We start from the raw sequence: 18,723 nt of genomic DNA, 5'->3' as shown, positions 1-18,723 counted from the left end.
TGGCCTCTCTGTTTGAACAGGCATTATCTGTGGTTATGGGCCAAAGGGAAGGGTAGCAATATTACAGTGTGATATTGGTAATATGCCTTTTTGACTTTATGTCTAGGATGACTTCCTCATTAGCCACAAATGTCAGTACTAAAAATAAATATAGGACATAGAGGAAAATCAGAACTGGTTGTATTTACTTACTTTTTAGAACTATTTCCTGTGCTATAAGAACCCCCCTTCCTAATTAGGTCCTAGTCCCTTTTAATAAGTGTTATTCTCTTGGTGGCTTCTGGTGCATTTTATTGGTTTCCCATATGAAATAAAGTATTACCATTTTCAGGATATTCGACATTTTGTGACTAGGATTTTTTTGTACTTTTCTCTTGCTAAATTGCATAGGCATCACTTTGCACTCCTGTATTAGTCACTTATCAAATTGACTTCATAATGAAATTATTATTGTCTGAAAGACCTTTACCTAGAAAAACCTTCAACATTTATAAATGATATGTCAAGTACAGACCACGGGTCTGCAAAATTTAGCTGAAGGGTCAAAGCAAGCCCACCACCTGTTTTTGTAGATAAAGTTTTATTGGGACACAGCCATGCTCATCCATTTACATATCATCTTTGGCTGTTTTCACACCACGCAGCAGAGGTTGAACAGTTGTAAGAGACCCTGACCTGCAAAGCTGAAAATACTGTCTGGCCCTTTATAGGGAAAGTTTGCCTATTTTTTTCTGTCTTAGTTTGTTTTCACAAAATGCAAATGCCTGTATTTTAGCTATTCTTTGAGGATATTTAAAGTAGAGAAAAGTGATCAAGATCAATTCCTTTTTTATCTTGAGTGAAAAGTGGAAGCAGTCAAATGGATGGTATTTTATACATATGTATTGGGCTGTGTGAAAGAGCTTATCAGAAAAAAGCAATCTTTTAAGGTACTTTTTAAATGAGTGAATAGTTGTATCTTGACTTAAAATTAACTCTTTAAAAGTTCTTAATTTGGAGAAAGTTGCTAAAAGTAATGATCATTTTATGAAAATAATGGTCCAACTAGAAAATATTCAGCATAGGCCCTTTTAAAGAATCTGATGGATGAACAGATGGATTTTTTTTTGTGCCCCAAACACTTTGATATAATGAAAATTTTACTTTTTCAGAAGTTTCAACTTAAACGTTTTCAGAACAATTTCTATTATGCTAAAGTGTAAAATAATTGTCCTATGTATAAACTTTTTCAAAGAAATTTAGAGACTTCCAAATGTAAGGATTATTCTTTTGGCTTTTTAATTTTTTTAAAAAAAATTTTTATTCTTTTGGCTTTTTAAATTCAAAGCTACATGCTGTTATGGAACAAAAAAGCCATAGTATGGCTATCCTTTTAAACTCTAGTTGAAAGCCAGATATACTTTTGTTTGAAGTTATATGCCTTTGTTACAAGTAGATGGCTGAAAAATACTCTCCAGTTTCTTGTGATTCACCTTTATATTTTAATGTGGATTTTTTTTCTCTTTTCCCCTTGTTTGTTTGTTTCCTGAATACATTGTGAGTTCTAGTTCAGTGCTGGTTATAAATCCAAAATTTATTAAAAGGAAAGGATGTGGAAGAGGACTCTTGAGGTGGAGAAATACAAGTATAAATAAAAGGAGAAAATCCTAGGGAACTGTAGGTTCCTCCACTCGTCCCTTATCCTACAGTGGTAAAGTGTGCACTTTGGAAGCTTTCTTGAGGGATAATTTCAGAGTGCAGCATCAAAATGTCATGAATTCTTGACTTTAGATAGACTACATTGCAACTTAACTATGGATTAAAGTTTGTTTTCATTTTCTGCACATATATTAAAGTGAAGGCCAGAAGAGGCAGCCTGGGACTTCCAAAGGACCCCTGCTGAAGAATGTTATGGACAGTATCATTTTTTTGTGATGCTTCCTAAGCTGGGTAGTGCTTTCATATATTCACTTTGCTTCTTCTTAGAGAACATTCTACTCTTCTGTGGAAGGGGAAATGGGCCAATTTTCTGTCAGGCTATTTTTACATCTTTATAAGCAATGACACATGCATTTAAGTAAGGTTTACTTTTCACTCAGCACATGGGAGACAAAGTATCCATGTACAGAGACCTGTACGTAGTAAGTGGTCAATATATGCTTGCTGTTTCCATGCATGAGTGAAGAAGAGGGCATGTCAGCTATTTAGAGTACCTTCTGGCTCCCTGGGAATACTTAATTTCACAAACCATTCTTGCAGTAAATACCACAGTAAGATTAGAATGAAATGAAAGAGAGGCAGAAAAAAACAGCCGACAAATTCTCCTGCTGCCAATTTGCTGGGGGAGTTGTTTTAGAGAAAGGGAGGAAGAGAAGGCAAATATAAACTTGGTGTGTGTGTGGATTTTTGTTTGTTTTTTGTTTTTGTTTTTTGTTGTTTTTGTACCGAAAGGGCAGGCTTTACAAAAAAGGACAGAAAAAAAAGAGTGAAAGAATGTATTACAACATGGGTGGATATCAGAGACATGTAAGCCAGAAACAAAATAAATATCCCAGGGACACTTGCGTGGCTCATTCAGTTGAGCATCCAACTCTTGATTTCGGTTCAGGTCATGATCTCATGCATGGTTCCTGAGATCGAGCCCTACAGAGGTTAGCTCCCCCGCTAACAGCACAGAGCCTGCTTGGGATTCTCTCTCTCTCTCTCTCTCTCTCTCTCTCTCTCTCTCTCATTCTCTCCCCCTTTCTCTCTGCCCCTCTCCCGCTTGTGCCCCTAGCACAGCTATCTCTCAAAATAAATAAATGAACATTAAAAAAATAAGCATCACACACTTAAAAGCCAGACACAAAAGAGTTCATGCCGTTTACATAATAGGCACAGATAAATCCGAGGTATAGATGTCCATTACTAGCCTCGGTGGGAGGGTGATACTGAGTGGGGAGGAGGGAAAGGCATGAAGGAACCACGGTGATGGAAATGTTCTAGACCTTAATCTGGATGGTGGTTATATGGGTATATGAATATATCTAAAATTTCATCATATTCTCTACTTTCATATTTAAGATTTGTGAACTTTAGCTCAATAGAAAACAACAGTAATCAAAATAGGTTATGGAAAGGATACCAAATTTACCATGAAGGCTTAATAGAGTCCTTGGAAAGCATGGCAAACCCCTGCTCTAAAAACACTGCTGAGCTTAGCATAATAGACTTTTCTGAAGAAGGACATTTATAATTTTTGTTGTAAAAAATTTCAATTCCCAAAGGACGCTTAGCACACAGTAAGATCACATGTATTTAGATGCAGCAAGGTGAACATAGTTGTGTTGATTCTTTGAGGACTGACTGCTTAAAAGCAGTATCTTTCTTCTTTTCTTTCCAGATTGGCAGATTGCTACCCTGGCTTTACTCTTAGGCGGTGCTGCCATCATTCTTATTGCATTCCTGGTGGGTTTGATTTCTATCTGCGTGGGATCTCGAAGGCGCTTCTACAGACCTGTTGCTGTCATGCTTTTTGCAGCAGGTAAATATATATTTATTACTTTCAAACTAATATTAAAGTTTCATGAACCTTTCTACCATCCTGTCTTCTCATGCAAAAGCAGTATGTGGTTGCTGCATTACATACAAATTGAGAGACATTTGTTATATTTTAAGGTAAATTGGCTAAGGGTTTATCATATTATTAGTTTTCAGTGTGTTAAATAAGCATTTCACAGAGCATAGTGGCAATTTCTAAACTTCTAACTAAAACATGAATAAGTAATAGTTCTTGACAGGGCTGTTGCCTTACGAATTGCAGCAGATGTGTTTACGAACAGTCTTCACATTCATTTTTTTTCCACTCCTTTTACTGCCCCCTTGGTGATCTTAAGGCAACATTATTGTTTTCTGACATGAAACTGAAAAACATTCCAATATGGATAGCCTTAAAGGTATAAATCTGTTTGGAAATAAACATGGCTGTAATGAAAAATGATAATGTAGAACTTGAACCATCAGATAATTCAGTTGTATGAGGTCAATGCCATATTCATTAACTTAACAACCATCATTCTGTGAAGCACAGCTTGGATAAAAATATCAACCAAGGTAAGATGGAAGTTTTGCTGAAATCAAGGAACTATTTAGAAAGGAGGTTTACAAGATTAAAAGTCCAGCACATTATTATGTGTTTTAATTTTCATTTGTAAGAATCACTTTGAATATATTGTTCTGTTCGATTCAAACTGAAATATTCCTGTGGTGCCTTCAGTTTACCCTGTCAGTCACATCTGATTTGAAGACTGCAAAATAAGCCCCCGTGACTGTCAATAATGAAGACACTGACAGAACCATCTAGGCTATTAGATGGATTTTTTTTTTTTAAGTCTGTTTAAAGATGGGAACAGATGAAATTTCAGTATTTGAAGGGTAGTTTGATCTAAAAATGTAAGATCAGAAGTATTCTGCTGCCCCCTGCTGTTTGTGTTCATTTTTTATACCCACAAAGACCGATCATAATGTAGGTGTCATAAAAATGAAGGTCCAAAGGCCTAAAGCAATCTGGAAGAACTGCTAATTCAAATCTCTTAAGTGACTTGCTCAAGATTACATAGTAGTTACCAGCAGAGCTGGGGCTGGGAGGCTACTGAATTTTAGACATGGCTCATTGGCTAATGATTTGTTCATTCACCTGTTTATTAGGTAACTATTACAGAGTGTACACTGTATTAAGAGACCCATAAAACTAGCTAAGTATCACCACAGATACTTTCTAATAAGAGTAGAAAACACTATTACAAAAAATATTCTGAAAAAAATATTCTGAAGTCATAGGCAGTAACCATACTATGATTATTTTGTTGATCTCCTGTGTAATAAAGAACTGTATTGTGAATCATTTGGTAAACCTGAAAATTCTCAGATTCCATCACTATTCTTTAGTTTATTTCTTGGTTCATGGATTTCTCGTGGCTATTTCTATTTTTAGAATGAAATAACTTTAGATATTTTAATTTTAGTATAAGTTTGTCTTTGCAGCTAGGATTTATTAACATAGTGATTAGATAATTAATCATAATAGAATTTCTTGATAAATTGTTCTGAAATGATATACCATTCTTTAAAACTGGAATTATGTTTTGAATAATTCTTAGAATACTCAGATATTTCTGATTTTAGGAAGGTATAGAGGTACTTTAGACATTCTCTTATAAATATGGAATATTATTGTGCTACCTAGTTACTGTCTCATTTAGACTTTAAGTTACCACCTACTAGCATATGCAGAATCTACATAGAAATCCAGTTGTTTATAGCACCTATTATAAACATGCTTAGAAAAATAATTAGGAGTTTCTAGTTATTTCTTTCTTTTTCCTCCTAGTTCTTTCTAAAGAAGCTCTGTATGTTTCCCAAGTATAGCAAAATTTATGAAAATGTGAAAATAAGTACTGGTTTTAACAGAAAGTATACTATAGATGAATATAAGTTATTAGGTACTGGGCCTGGTCAAAATAAAGATTTTTATTTAGCTCTAGCTACTATAAGTAGTAGTAAATTATAAAATAATGAAAGGAATCCCTACAGCAATATTCATATATTCATATTCTACCCACTGAGAGCTCAAGTGAGCATCATACTGCTACATTTTAAAAATGTACATGTGCTAAGATATAATTTTACTCATTCTCTTTTGACACTGTGCTTATGGAAGCTTTTTTGAAATAACCATTAGTTTTGTGTTCACTTTGGACATAAGCAAGGTAAAACTTACTGGTGATTTGAAACATGTCACAAAAGGTTTCTCTCTGCTGTCTGAGAAACCATTAAAGAGTTGCCAGTAGCTGATTTTGGAAAAGATACTCATTACACATAATAATCCATTATTGATTTGGGTAGAAGATTAACAAATTTGGGAACTCTGACTACTTGAAACAATGCTAGTTAAAATCATGGCTGTTGATTTTGCTTGCCTCATAGTAAACATACTTACTCTATTGGTTGGCTTGTCTCACTTGTAATTGCGTTTAGTGATTCTTTGTAAATATTTATTTGGGGCCCTTTTACCTTTTTGCTCATCTTGGTTTGCTTGAAAATGGTCTGTGTTTCTCCTCTTTTCTCAAAATGTTTTTTTTTTCCCCAAATAATACCAAGCCTTATCTTGGTGTCCACACACAGATCTTGTTATCTGTCTCAGCAAAGAAATAATCTTTGCTTCTGCTGAAACATGCAATACATAAAGTCAAAACAAGCATAGCACTACCACTTGGAAACATTTCTACACAGGAGTATATAATTCATTCAGTACTGTGTGCTCTGCCTGGTACAACGAGGTGGTTAATAGATAGTTGAATCAATGATGGAAAGATGACTAAGGCGTGTGGCTTATAATTTGACAGGGAAAACAGGCATGTAAACAAGCTAACTATAATCCAATTTTTCTTAAACCATTTCTCTCTCTGCAGTTTATGAAGCAGTAAAATTCATGTGAGCACAAAGCTCAGACCAAAAAGAGGTCGAAAAAGTAATAGTTATAAAAATTATTTTTTCTTTTATTCATGTTTTCATTCATTTATTTAATAAATATATGTTGAGCACCTATAGTATGTAACTGTACTACTTTCGTGTTAGATTATGTACTCCAAGGGTATTTACTAAAAGCTGATGATTAAATCTCATAAAGGTTTTTCATCTTCCCTTTTTCTCTGAAGTCCTTAATTTAGGGTGGGCTTGTTACCTGCCTGAATAGTTGCTAGAATTGCTGAGAGATAGTCATCACTGAGCCCATCTCAAACAGTGTCCCGGGGTGCCTGGGTAGCTCAGTTGGTTAAGTGTCCGACTCTTGATTTCTGCTCAGGTCATGATCTCATTGTCAGGCTCTGTGCTGACTTCTCAGAGCCTGCTTGGCATTATTTCTCTCCCTCTCTTTCTCTCTCTGCCCCTCCACCCTGCTCTCAAAATAAATAAACATTAAAAAATAAAATAAAACGTTGTCCCATGTTCCACAACTCCCTCACTGGTCCTAGAAGTCTAGACTTCAGAATAAGATATCTGTAATAACAATGCTGGCAATACTAATGAATTGAGCACCTACCATGTGTTGCACTGCTAGACATTCAGTATATACTATCTCTCTTATAAGATGAGGTATTTCTTTTCCCCATATTATCAATGAAGAAATACGTTCAGAAAGGTCAAGTAATTCCCCAGAGTTATCCAATAGGTAAGTTGCAGAGCCAGGGTTTCAGTTCAGGGCATCTATCTCAGTTGAAAGTCCACATGGGGGTTCACAAGTCGTCTTTACTTGGTTACATATAACACATAGAAAAAGAAGTGCAGAATCAGCCTTGAATTTTGAATGCAGCTGCCAACTGTGCACTGCAGTTGGAGTCCATCCTGTTATTCCTGTTACTCCATCTCTTGGGGGGCAACACCCAAGGGAGTAAGCAATGGGAGATGTCATAAAGTCCACAACTTGATCAGTGCAACATGACTCAATCAGAGCACATCATGAAAGTGTGCAAGTTTCCAATACAGATGACTGTAGCCGCTTCTTATTGTGTAACTGACAATGATCAGTGAGATATGATGGGATTATGATAACTGGCATCTAGTTCTCACTAAACATTTAGTGAAATTAAAGGAGTTGCATCATTCTGAGTCCTCCTCTTTTATTGTCTGGTTTTGCAGATCTTTTTTATTCCCCAGATTGTTTCCATTTTTCAAAGGCCTTTAGTACAAATTGAGAATTCTCAGTCTTATAATTCAGATTTTAAATAACGGAATCCCCACTAATTTTATTAATGATATTTCCTTTCTGTTTTATGTGCAAAAAGCCTTCTGCAATTAAGTGTTTATACAGAATAGTGATTTCCCCCCTCCCCAGAGTCCTGTAACTGCTTTCCACCTCTGAGCTATATCTGATGAGAGGCTTGTGTTTTGCAGCCCTCCTCACCATCCTGTCACACGTATGAGGTGGCTGAAAGTATTTTCAGTCTAGATTTTGGCAGAAAAATCAGTGTCCAGTTTATATTTCAAACTAAAAACGAATTCTACTCACAGATCTTTATCAGTATGAAACTACTCTCTGGCTAGAACATTTTATAGTATCAGTGCAGTAATTAATTTCATATGTACTACAACTCTCAGTAGTTACAGATGAAATTTCAAAAGGAAAAGGAGACGACTTCATATTAACCCTTAATGGGCAAATGTTTCATTCTCCAAAATGCCATTTTCTTTTTGTAAGTTCGGTATTTAGGGACTTGGCTGGTAAGTCCTATCAATTCTGTCTCTAAATTATCTTCTAATTCTATAGTTTCTTTTATGTACCACAATTGCTGCCTTAGTTGAGGGTATAACTCTTCCTCATGTAGAACATCTCAGTTCCCAAATTTGAACTTACCCTACTTTATTTTTCAAATTTTATTTTTTTTTATTTATTTTTTTTAACGTTTATTTATTTTTGGGACAGAGAGAGACAGAGCATGAACGGGCGAGGGGCAGAGAGAGAGGGAGACACAGAATCGGAAACAGGCTCCAGGCTCTGAGCCATCAGCCCAGAGCCCGACGCGGGGCTCGAACTCACGGACCGCGAGATCGTGACCTGGCTGAAGTCGGACGCTTAACCGACTGCGCCACCCAGGCGCCCCTATTTTTCAAATTTTAATATCCGACTTAAAATGTGTACATGACTTTCCTTCATTTCCCTTTCCTAGAATCCAGTTATTGAGTTTATCTTTTATCGTCTTTTCTTCCCATTCTCTGACCTGTGTCCATGCATTGACCAGCCTCCTAAGTGCCTTCCTTCTCCAGTCTTCTTCAGTTTATAGTCTATCTTGCACACAAACGCATGAGGTGTAGTTCTCAAATACAAATCTGGCCTTGTCGCTTCTCCCTTTGGCTTCCCCAGAGGCAGAACCTAAGACAAGAAGACAGTGCAAACACTTAATCTGGGAGGTAAAAGAAGGGAACAGAAGGTGAGACAGCGAAGGGAAGGGAGCCAGTAAAGAGTACATTATCAAACCAGTTGTTGCTGTACACAGCTGGAGCTTCTCTTGGAAAAATTCTGGAAACCAATTTTACAACAGACACCTCAGAGTTATTTCATTGGAAGGACTAGGGAACTGGGGTATTTAGAAACCAAATTCTGAGAGTCATTGGTAAGGGCTAAGGTGATGCTGGGGAGACAGCAGTGTTAATTTCTCAGAGCATCAGGCTACAATCAGGCAAAGTAGCTTTAGTGGCCAGAGGAAAAGTGAGGCCAAGAAGGGCAGGTGGTGCTCACAGCTGGAAGTCGGGCTGACATGCACCCGGGTGATGAAGATGAAAGTCTATGGGTAGGGTGCTGACAGCATCTACAATTAACCTCTGAGGGGCGCCTGGATGGCTCAGTCATTTAAGTGTATGACTTAGGCTTAGGTCAGGATCTCATGGTTCTTGAGTTCAAGCCTGTCATGGGCTCTCTGTTGTCCTCTTCCCACTCTGCCCCTCCCCTACTCTCTTTCTCAGAAATAAACAAACATTTAAAAAATACTTTATTAGAGGGGTGCCTGGGTGGCTCAGTTGGTTAAGCATCCGACTTCAGCCCAGGTCATGATCTCACAGTTCGTGAGTTCGAGCCCCACATCAGGCTCTGTGCTGACAGTTCATTCTGGAGCCTGTTTCCCATTCTGTGTCTCCCTCTCTCTCTCTGCCCCTCCCCCACTCATGCTCGCTCTCTCTCTCTCTCTCTCTCTCAAAAATAAACATTGAAAAAAAATTTAAAAATACTTTACTAGAAAAAAATAAAAATAATCTCTGAGATGTCTCCCTATAGAATCCAATCTGTTATTTTTATGACACACTAAGCCTTTTAGAGTCTGAACCAAACATTTCTATGTGAATGTAGCCTTTATTCCAACCCTGTGACGTTTCTATAGGTACATCCTCTTATACTGCTAAGCTTTTTACAAGCTGCTGCTTTTTCCTAGAGGTCTTTTCATCTTTGTCTGCTGACCAAGTCCCATCCAGTTCAAATGGTGCTTCCTCTCAGAAGCTTTCCCTTCTTTCTCCAGGCAAAAATGGTGTCTGGAATATTGAGTTCAGTAAACGTGGAATGAATGGATAAGTGAACATGCCTCTACTATTAGTGTTGAATACATTCGTTTGTAATTACCTGTGTGTCTGTTTCCACCATAGAGCATGAAATATGACTGGTCAAGGGCCATGTTCTATCTGTCTTACCCCTTTCACCTACTACACAGTGAACATCCAATAAATGTTTGTTGAAATATCCCATTAAAAGAAAATGTTGAATATTTCAATACGGAATGTTTTCTGTTTCAATATTGAAACACTAAAAAATATCCCCTTAAAGAAAACTAGACATAAGACAAAATTAGTACCTCTAAGTTCTTGTCATGCTTCTAGCCACCAATTTCATGCTTAGTAATTTTGTTGCCTCTTTTCAAACAAGTGGAGAGAGGTATAAAATGAACTTCACATTCCCTTCAAATTCTGAAATGCTCCACAACTTCACTCATGTTGCGTCTGACATAGAGCATAGAGAATACCACATACAATGCCTATTATGTTTCATTGATTGGTGGTAAAGTAGAAATATCAGTATGATGATATTTTCTTGAGTCCTGAACTCTTCAGGTTTGTTTTTTGTTTTTGTATTCTTTTTTTTTTTTCCACAGCATCTACAGAAGGCAAGGAGGCATTTTTACCTGTGTATGTGTATTTTTATTAGATGGAGAAAGTTATTTACAAATGCAGGCTTATGTATGGTTTTTTTCCCTCAGTTTTGCTATTACATGCATTTCAGTGATTCTAAAGAGAGAAAAATAATTCAGAGGCATAAAACATTTTAGGGTAATTTTCATCTGGCTACAACACAATAAAGTTTTATCTCTAAGAAAGCTGCTCAGGAGAATATGCCAGTGGAGCCTAATGCAGTTGTATTTCCACTTTTCCACTGGAGGGAAATTATATCATTGTATTATACCATGGAGGCCAAATACTTGCTAAATAAAACACATTGAAATGAATATTAAAAGCAGTCTAGGTAAACAACTCACCCTAGAGACTGGCTGTCTCACAAAAGAACCCATAGAGCCCTTCTAGAATAGAATTCAGATCAGTTATTGCTTCTGTGTTCAAACTCCTTTAGCAGCTGTCCATCACACTTAGAATAAAATCTAGACCCCTGCCCACAGTTCACAGGGCCATTCCTGAATGGGCCTCTGGCTCTCTTTTCTGTCTCCTCTCCTACCAGTCGCCACCGTGTTCTCTGTCCTGTGACCACAGCATCCTTACTGATGCTCCACTGCAACCAGCATGCACCTGCGTCACAGGTTTTACGCTACCTGTGCCATCTACCCGGATTGCTCACTCCTCACTATAGTGGCCTGCACCCCTAACTTCATTCAGGACTGTGTTCAAATGACTCCTCCCTAAAGAGGCTTTCTTCAGCTTTTGATCTGAAAGAGCAGCCTGTATCCCTCGATCTTGTTTTTTTGCTTTCTTGTATTATCATGTCTCCCATATCCTGTACTTATTTAACTAATGGGGGTAGCAACTTTTGTTTTAAGTGCCTTAAACTGAATCACTTTAGAAACATTCAAACATTCTTATTGAATGAATGAATTTGTTGAATGAGTAAATGAATTACTATTCCTAATTCACTTATATTTCAGTCACATCCTGGCAGGATCAGGCATCCTTTGACTAGCAACCAGAGTAGAGAAACCTGAGGAGAAATGCCTTTTTTAAAAAACTTAGTAACTTTGGAATTTGTTTTCTGTAGTTCATGGTTGATAGGAATTGACTTCTTGTTCTTTTTAAGACATTTAAAACATGAAAGCACTCTTTCCCTCACAAAGACACAGAGCCTGCTGAATTTTTTAAAATTAGCACATATTTACACATATTTAGCACTTACTGGCTGTAAGTAGAGGAAGTGTGGGTTATATAATGGGTTGTCAGTTGTCCTAACATGGACTTAAAATCTTTTCTGAGATTTTTAAACTATAAACAAGGTGTGGTTTCCATTTTGGATGTCAAGAGATTCTCCTTTTATACGGACCTACTTGTCCATCCACTCTCCATGGTGTGGAAGTGTGGTAGGCCACTGCCGATCTGGAGCAGTGTTGAGTTACATGGCAAAAATGTTTCAAATTCTTATACCCAGCTCCAGAAAGGTTACTTGACCCCCTAGTCAGAGCCTTAGAGAAAGTAATGATTGTGTGGAATGATGCTCTCAGGGGTTTTCTGGAGTTCATCAGCTTTATACTAGAAATAGAGGACCATTAATGTAGACTTGCTAGGAACATTAATCATATTGGTAATAAAGATCTTTTATAGGTTCTGAGAATTGATGAGCATAGACTTTAAAACGCAAAAGTCCAACTTAATTAAACACACTATCCATCCTATTGCTTTTTAAAAAATTTAATAGTGTATCTTTTTTACTATATCAAATTTTATTCTTGTCTCAGTTGTTCACATTTTTGTTGTACTTTTGGAATTTACAGCATCTTTAAGGTGACTTAAATAATAATCATTTTAACCAAACATTTATTTTATGTAGCAGGGTGGCAAACTTTGTTTTATAAAGGGCAAGATAGTAAGTACTTTGGGCTTTGTGAGCCACATGGTTTCTATTGCAGCCACTCAACTCTGCTATTGTAGTGCGGACAATACATAAATGAATGAGCCTGGCTGTGTTCCGGTAAAAGTTTTTTTCAGAAACAGCAAACCAGATTTGGTAGTTTGCCAAGCCCTGTCACATATTACATAGTACCCCAGATATTTTTAAAGATTGTAACTTGAGGGTGGAAGCTGTCATATGGTAGAGAATGAGGCAGACACATCCCATAAATGATAGTTAAGTTGATTTAAATACAATAGAAATTGGGGCGCCTGGGTGGCGCAGTCGGTTAAGCGTCCGACTTCAGCCAGGTCACGATCTCGCGGTCCGTGAGTTCGAGCCCCGCGTCGGGCTCTGGGCTGATGGCTCGGAGCCTGGAGCCTGTTTCCGATTCTGTGTCTCCCTGTCTCTCTGCCCCTCCCCCGTTCATGCTCTGTCTCTCTCTGTCCCAAAATAAATAAAAAACGTTGAAAAAAAATTAAAAAAAATAAATACAATAGAAATTATATAATCTTTGATCCCACATGAAGTTATGATTTTGAGTGGAAGACATCATCTCTTGTGTAATCCCATGTCTCCCATATAGAAATAGCCACAGGATAAATATCACTTTAATTTTAGATATATTAAAAAACACCCTTGCCTTTCCGGATTATTTGGTTTGTTTTATTTTATTAGGTATGACTCATCACAGTTTCTCTTTAGTCAGTTTGACTGACAGCCAACTAAATTAAGATTTAGCTAAGAACTAAGAGCTAAGTTTTGTGCTCTACTGTAGTAGCCATCATTAGTTTATGTTTTCAGTACCATCATCTCCCAGGCCTTCATTGATTTCATTCTGTTTTGAAAGTAGGTGAAGAATGAATATATAGATGTCATCTGTTACATCTCATGCAAAGGTATTATTAAATGTCACTTCTTGAAAAAAGATGACTTTTGAGCCCCTTTTTAAAGATGAGAGGAAAAGGATGGAAATAGTTTTTGAACAGAGGAATATAAGTAAAGACATCCACAGTAGGAGTTGCTGGAATGGTCAGCTGAGTTACATGGTATTGAGAATCAGCAGCAAGAAATAGCATGTCTTGAATCACAGGTTGACCAGTTTCATCGTACAAATGAGTTCAAATTCCTCAACTCCTCAAGAGCTTAAATAAATCACAGGCATTTTAGCTGGCATTTGGGGTCACTGTTCTTGGGGAGCTATTTACAGGTTTTGTATAGTGGAACAGTTTAGTGTATGGGACTACTGTATGCCATAACAGTGATAATTATACATGTATGTTTGTAAAGTGCGAATCACTACTTTGTATGCTCAAATAATTATATTGCACTAATTATTTCATCAAATACTATTATACTGAGGTACTAATTATTAAGAGTAATTGCTACTATATTGTGAAAGAGTGTTAAAAAATTGTTAATGTTTTGAGGTGTGCCATCTGGAAATAAGCAGTGTTTCAAATTTTTTGGCTTTTATGTTTGATTAGAAAGTAATTCTCATATATATATTTATATGTTATATCATTTTATTTTCTACAAATAACATTTTTCTAATTTTGATTTGCTTTCCTTTCAGTTGTTTTACAGGTTTGCAGCCTGGTCCTTTACCCAATCAAGTTCATTGAAACTGTGAGCTTGAAAATTTACCATGAGTTCAATTGGGGTTATGGCCTGGCATGGGGTGCAACTATATTTTCGTTTGGGGGTGCCATCCTTTATTGCCTGAACCCTAAGAACTATGAAGACTACTACTAGAACCAGCAGTCTCAGATTTTCAAAACAACCAACTATCCAACAAAAGGATTACGTCTGTATCTTTTCTAACTCACTGTTTTCTAAAACACTTGTGGAGCATCAAACAGTTTGCTCATTTGATTTAATATCTTTTGCCTTTTGGCTATCAACACTGTAACCAGCTTTTACATTCATTTTAGGGACCTGCACAAATTAAGAGAGCTGATTAGACATAGGCAAATGCTGCAAACTTGCAATATGTTCATGTCATTTTTCTTGACAAGTGAAGGGTCTGTATGACAGCAACCATTGTGAGAAGCTAGTTGGAATGAGAAATGCCTGAATCTCCTATTGCCTGCAGGGGAACAGCTGGCATAAGCAACATTTAGAAGTTCCTTTGCTCTGACAAGGATTCCTCTGTTGGAGTCCTTTATCACCTGCTTACCCCGCCCAATGACTACATTGGCCATTGGTTATTTGCTTGAATGAGCTTTTGAAAAGTGAACTGCCCTTCAGCACTTAATGGGAGTTCTGAATGTAATTGGTTAATGGTACAACTTCCACCTTTAAGAATACTCTATTTTAATGCGAGGCAATGCTTTGGCAATCAGCAGCTCCCTGTGAAGGGAGTCAAGACTTGGAGACACGTGCTTTTCATTATGTGGTTAGAAATTGTGCCTCATCCATATCTAGAATGAGGAAAATTGGGAGTCTTTACTTTCCCTGGGGCAACTAGAAAGAAATATGCATGAGTTGCTTTTGTCCTAAGTACCCTTTATGTCATTTACCAAACATGACAGCAAATAATTGTGCGTATGTAACAAGCTTAAATATTTTTATAAAGGTGAACCATTAGTATAAATGGTAATAAGTTGTTCCCTGGCCCTATACATGCATTTGCCTATTACACGTAAAAGTAATATTTGCTCTAGTGAAGTGATTTGAACACTAACCTTGTACACGTTAAGAGGCTTAGATTGGTATTCACACTTACTTACTGTACAAAAGTACATATACCTTAAAGCTTTTGCTCTATGTTCTCTACTGTTTCACTGGAAAGTTTTAATAGAATTGTATAAGAAGAAAAACTGAAATGGTGTTACTCTGAAAATTCATGATTCTTCTGTAAGCACTGTAGTTCAAAAGAGAGTAGCAATTAGAATGATCGTTTGTTAAAAATTCAGTAAAATAGAAGGCTGCTTTTTTCAAGTACTTTAAATGTCTTTATTAAAAAAATAAAAGAATAGCGATAGATTTCTATAAATGTCTAACTGTCTCAGTAGAGGAGTAGAATTCATCTGGTTATCACCTGGTCCTCTGGAGTTAACTAATGGGCTAACTGATTTGTGTACACAATTATGATGGATTTATGTCAAAGGAATCATTTGTTGGCTGTTCAAATGGAAGGAAATATCAGTAATAGGGAATGAGTTTGCAACTAATCTCACCCTGCAAACTTGTGTTAATCCTGTTGAATATACAAATTTGGATAGTTTAATTATAAACATATTTTTATATCAAATATACAGTTCTAATATGAAAGTTATAAATAGTTATTTTTGTTAACAAAAACACTAAAACAGTATGTTCTGGTTTTGGCCCTTTTGCAGAAGGAAGCATTGGAAAAATCATTTAAAACGTACTTATGTTCTATTGTATTGCAAAATCCGTTAAGAGCAGGACCACATCAATAGTATTTAATAATTTGCTTTACCTCCCAAAGCAGAGTTCTGCCTTCAGTTTGTCTTAAGAACTGTTGCGAAAACAACAGAAAAAAAAACTATTTTATTATTCAAATGCTTAAAAAAAAACCTTATCTTGTGACTTTTCTATAGAATCACAAAGTAAATATCAAGAACCAGGCTTAATCTTATTTTAGCAATGACAGACAAAAGGAATTAAATGTATCCTAGAGAGAAACCTTTATTAAAGTATATGATTCTCTATAGAATCATGAGAAACTATGGGTAGAAATTTTGCAGAAAGATATTAGTATTATAGAATCTTTTGAAGCAATTTTCTTGAGAAATAATAAAATCTGGGCCAGTCTTGCAGTTAATTGCGTATTGTCAGGGCAGCATGAGAAATACGGTATTTGTCGAATGGGGATTTCATCTCCTACACCCTCTCTATTGTGAGAGAGTCTCTTTATTCCTGAATAATGGAAGAACAGTACTTTGGTGCTGACATCAATGAGGCACTTTTCTTGGTTCTAGTAGAGGATGCAGTGTGCTGTTAGACCAATATCACATCTCCAGTCTTAGCAAGTTTTCATTGTCTGTCAATATGACAGGCTGGAAAATGACAGAATACGTTATAGGCTTAAGGCACACGTATTTGCAGTTCACTGAAAAGTAGATTTCTTATATGACTTTTTCCCCCTTCCCAGTGAAGAGCCCTATGGTATATTTCTACTGTCACTAATATTTAAAAGTATTTCATTGCTAACAGGCTCAGTACAACATGAGAGGTGTTGATCATCCAAAATACTGTTTTGTCTATCAGAATAAACACAAGTGAATTTTCACCTACATTATGTCGTTGCAGCTTTAGGTTTGTTTGATGTTTTCTTACAAGCAAAACTGTTAACTACAAATCCATTGTTTATCTTAGATATATACACATACACACATAGAGCATAAAGTACTCAGCAGGGCTAGTTATTTGGATTTCTTGCACAACTATTTAGCTTTTTGTAAGTTCAACATGTAAATTTTAAAAGACAAATATAGAGAGACCTATGTGTTTGAAATATAAATGATATATATGGATTAGCATGTACCTGTATATTATTAAACATGCAATGAACTGACTGGTAAGTGACGTCTAATTGTATGGCTAGCAATGTAATTTATTCAGACTGTATTTTTGTACAGAGCAGCGCACACTAACCTATGCCTCTGTGTCCTCTTTAATGCCTAAAACTGTGCCTAGAAATTTCATCTGTCTTAATAAAATTATACTTCATGCTGTTGATGCTATAGTTTCTCTACCGCTGTTCTATATTTATTATTTTTAAATATATGACATGTTTACTACTTAAATATGAATCCATGGTATTCTGGTTATTTTTTCTAACAGTCCTCTGGGGGAAACCTGTTTATCACTCCAGTGGTTTTGAGTTTGCAGTTTCACGAATGGTTCTTCATTTCATGGTTTTTGTAGCTGACATGAAGTTATCTATGTGGAAAAAATAAAAATAAAAGTGGTTTCACTGATGTGGTGTGACCTGTGTCTTCTCTACTGTGTAGACCCATTAACAGGTTCCTAAATTACATGTCTTCAGTTCACATTTTCCTTTATAATATATACTTTTTCAAAAACAGAACATAATATGACATGTTTATTTATGTAAGACTTTTTAAAACTAGTTGTTTTCATATTCTCTCCCAAGATTCTTTTCTGTCCTCTGCAGGTGAGTTATATGAACAATAAAAGAAAGAATGTTGACTTGAAACTTTGTTTTGAAATGCACTGGGAGGAGATAACAGAGTAGGCTATCCTTTTTCCGCCTCTACTGACACAGTTAGAAACAGGAGTAGCAAGGGGTTGATAATTCTATTTTGGGTTTTGTTTCATTTTCAGCATTTGCAATGTATGTTAAAACAGCCTTTCCTGCACTATTTCTAATTTTTAATTAGAGAAGCACTTTGAATTTTCAGTGCACATGCTCATGTGTATGTGAAGGAGTTCATAAAGTCAAAATTTTGCATCAGCTTTATATATAAATGGTGAGTGTGCTTGGAAAGAAATTTAAATTAAGTGATAAAATTCACTTGTATGATTGCCAGAAATTTTTCTTGAGGATAGAAATAGAACCACATATAATTGAATAAACTTTCTTGTGTTGATAAAATCAGTTTGAACATGAATTACATATATTTGTTAGGATATCCTTTCATGTGTCATATGAACCCTTAAATTTTGAAAGGTTCTCAGTATTTTTTCCTGCCAAAAAATATTGTAAATCATCTGCGAGCCTATGCTATATTTAATATCAAACTTCCAAAACTACACATATTTAACAACTATAAATTCTAACATTTTCACAAATTTTCTATCATCTTGGAAATTTGCATTTCAATGGCCTTATTCTAATTTGATGGAGTAGCATCATTCATTTGATGGGTTAAAATTTCAATATAAATTATTTTCATTTGTATACAGAATTCTCCTGAGCAAAACATGTTTACAAACATGTCCTGCCTGGTAATTATCCATGACCCACTTTCTCTGAATTTGGAAGACATGGAGACATAACTTCATTCTTATTTGACAAGGGAATATCCTTTGCCTTCAGGGATTTCATTGTGTACATGAAACAGGAAAGTAATTTCAATTTGCTTTGCCATAATGGCCATACAGCCTGTTAGCAGTTTCTTTTATTAAAT

The 18,723-nt window shown here is 36.1% G+C and overlaps 1 protein-coding gene across 1 annotated transcript in view; it reads left to right on the top strand.

Moving 5' to 3' along the window:
• Window positions 1-17,550, top strand: part of TMEM47 (transmembrane protein 47) — a 30,541-nt gene extending 12,991 nt beyond the window's left edge. The window contains exons 2-3 of the mRNA XM_047076058.1: window positions 3,362-3,502; window positions 14,175-17,550. Coding sequence (XP_046932014.1) covers window positions 3,362-3,502; window positions 14,175-14,353 — 320 coding nt within the window. The 3' untranslated portion in view covers window positions 14,354-17,550. The remainder of the gene's footprint in view (window positions 1-3,361; window positions 3,503-14,174) is intronic.
• The last annotated feature ends 1,173 nt before the right edge of the window (window positions 17,551-18,723 follow it).

This window comes from Lynx rufus, unplaced genomic scaffold (assembly GCF_022079265.1).
Source record: "Lynx rufus isolate CCGP_SWC_20201006 ecotype Redwood Valley unplaced genomic scaffold, mLynRuf1.p SCAF_14, whole genome shotgun sequence".
Lineage (NCBI taxonomy): Eukaryota > Metazoa > Chordata > Mammalia > Carnivora > Felidae > Lynx > Lynx rufus.
The sequence above is the reverse complement of the archived record's forward strand: the minus strand, read 5'-3'. Positions and strand labels throughout refer to the sequence as shown.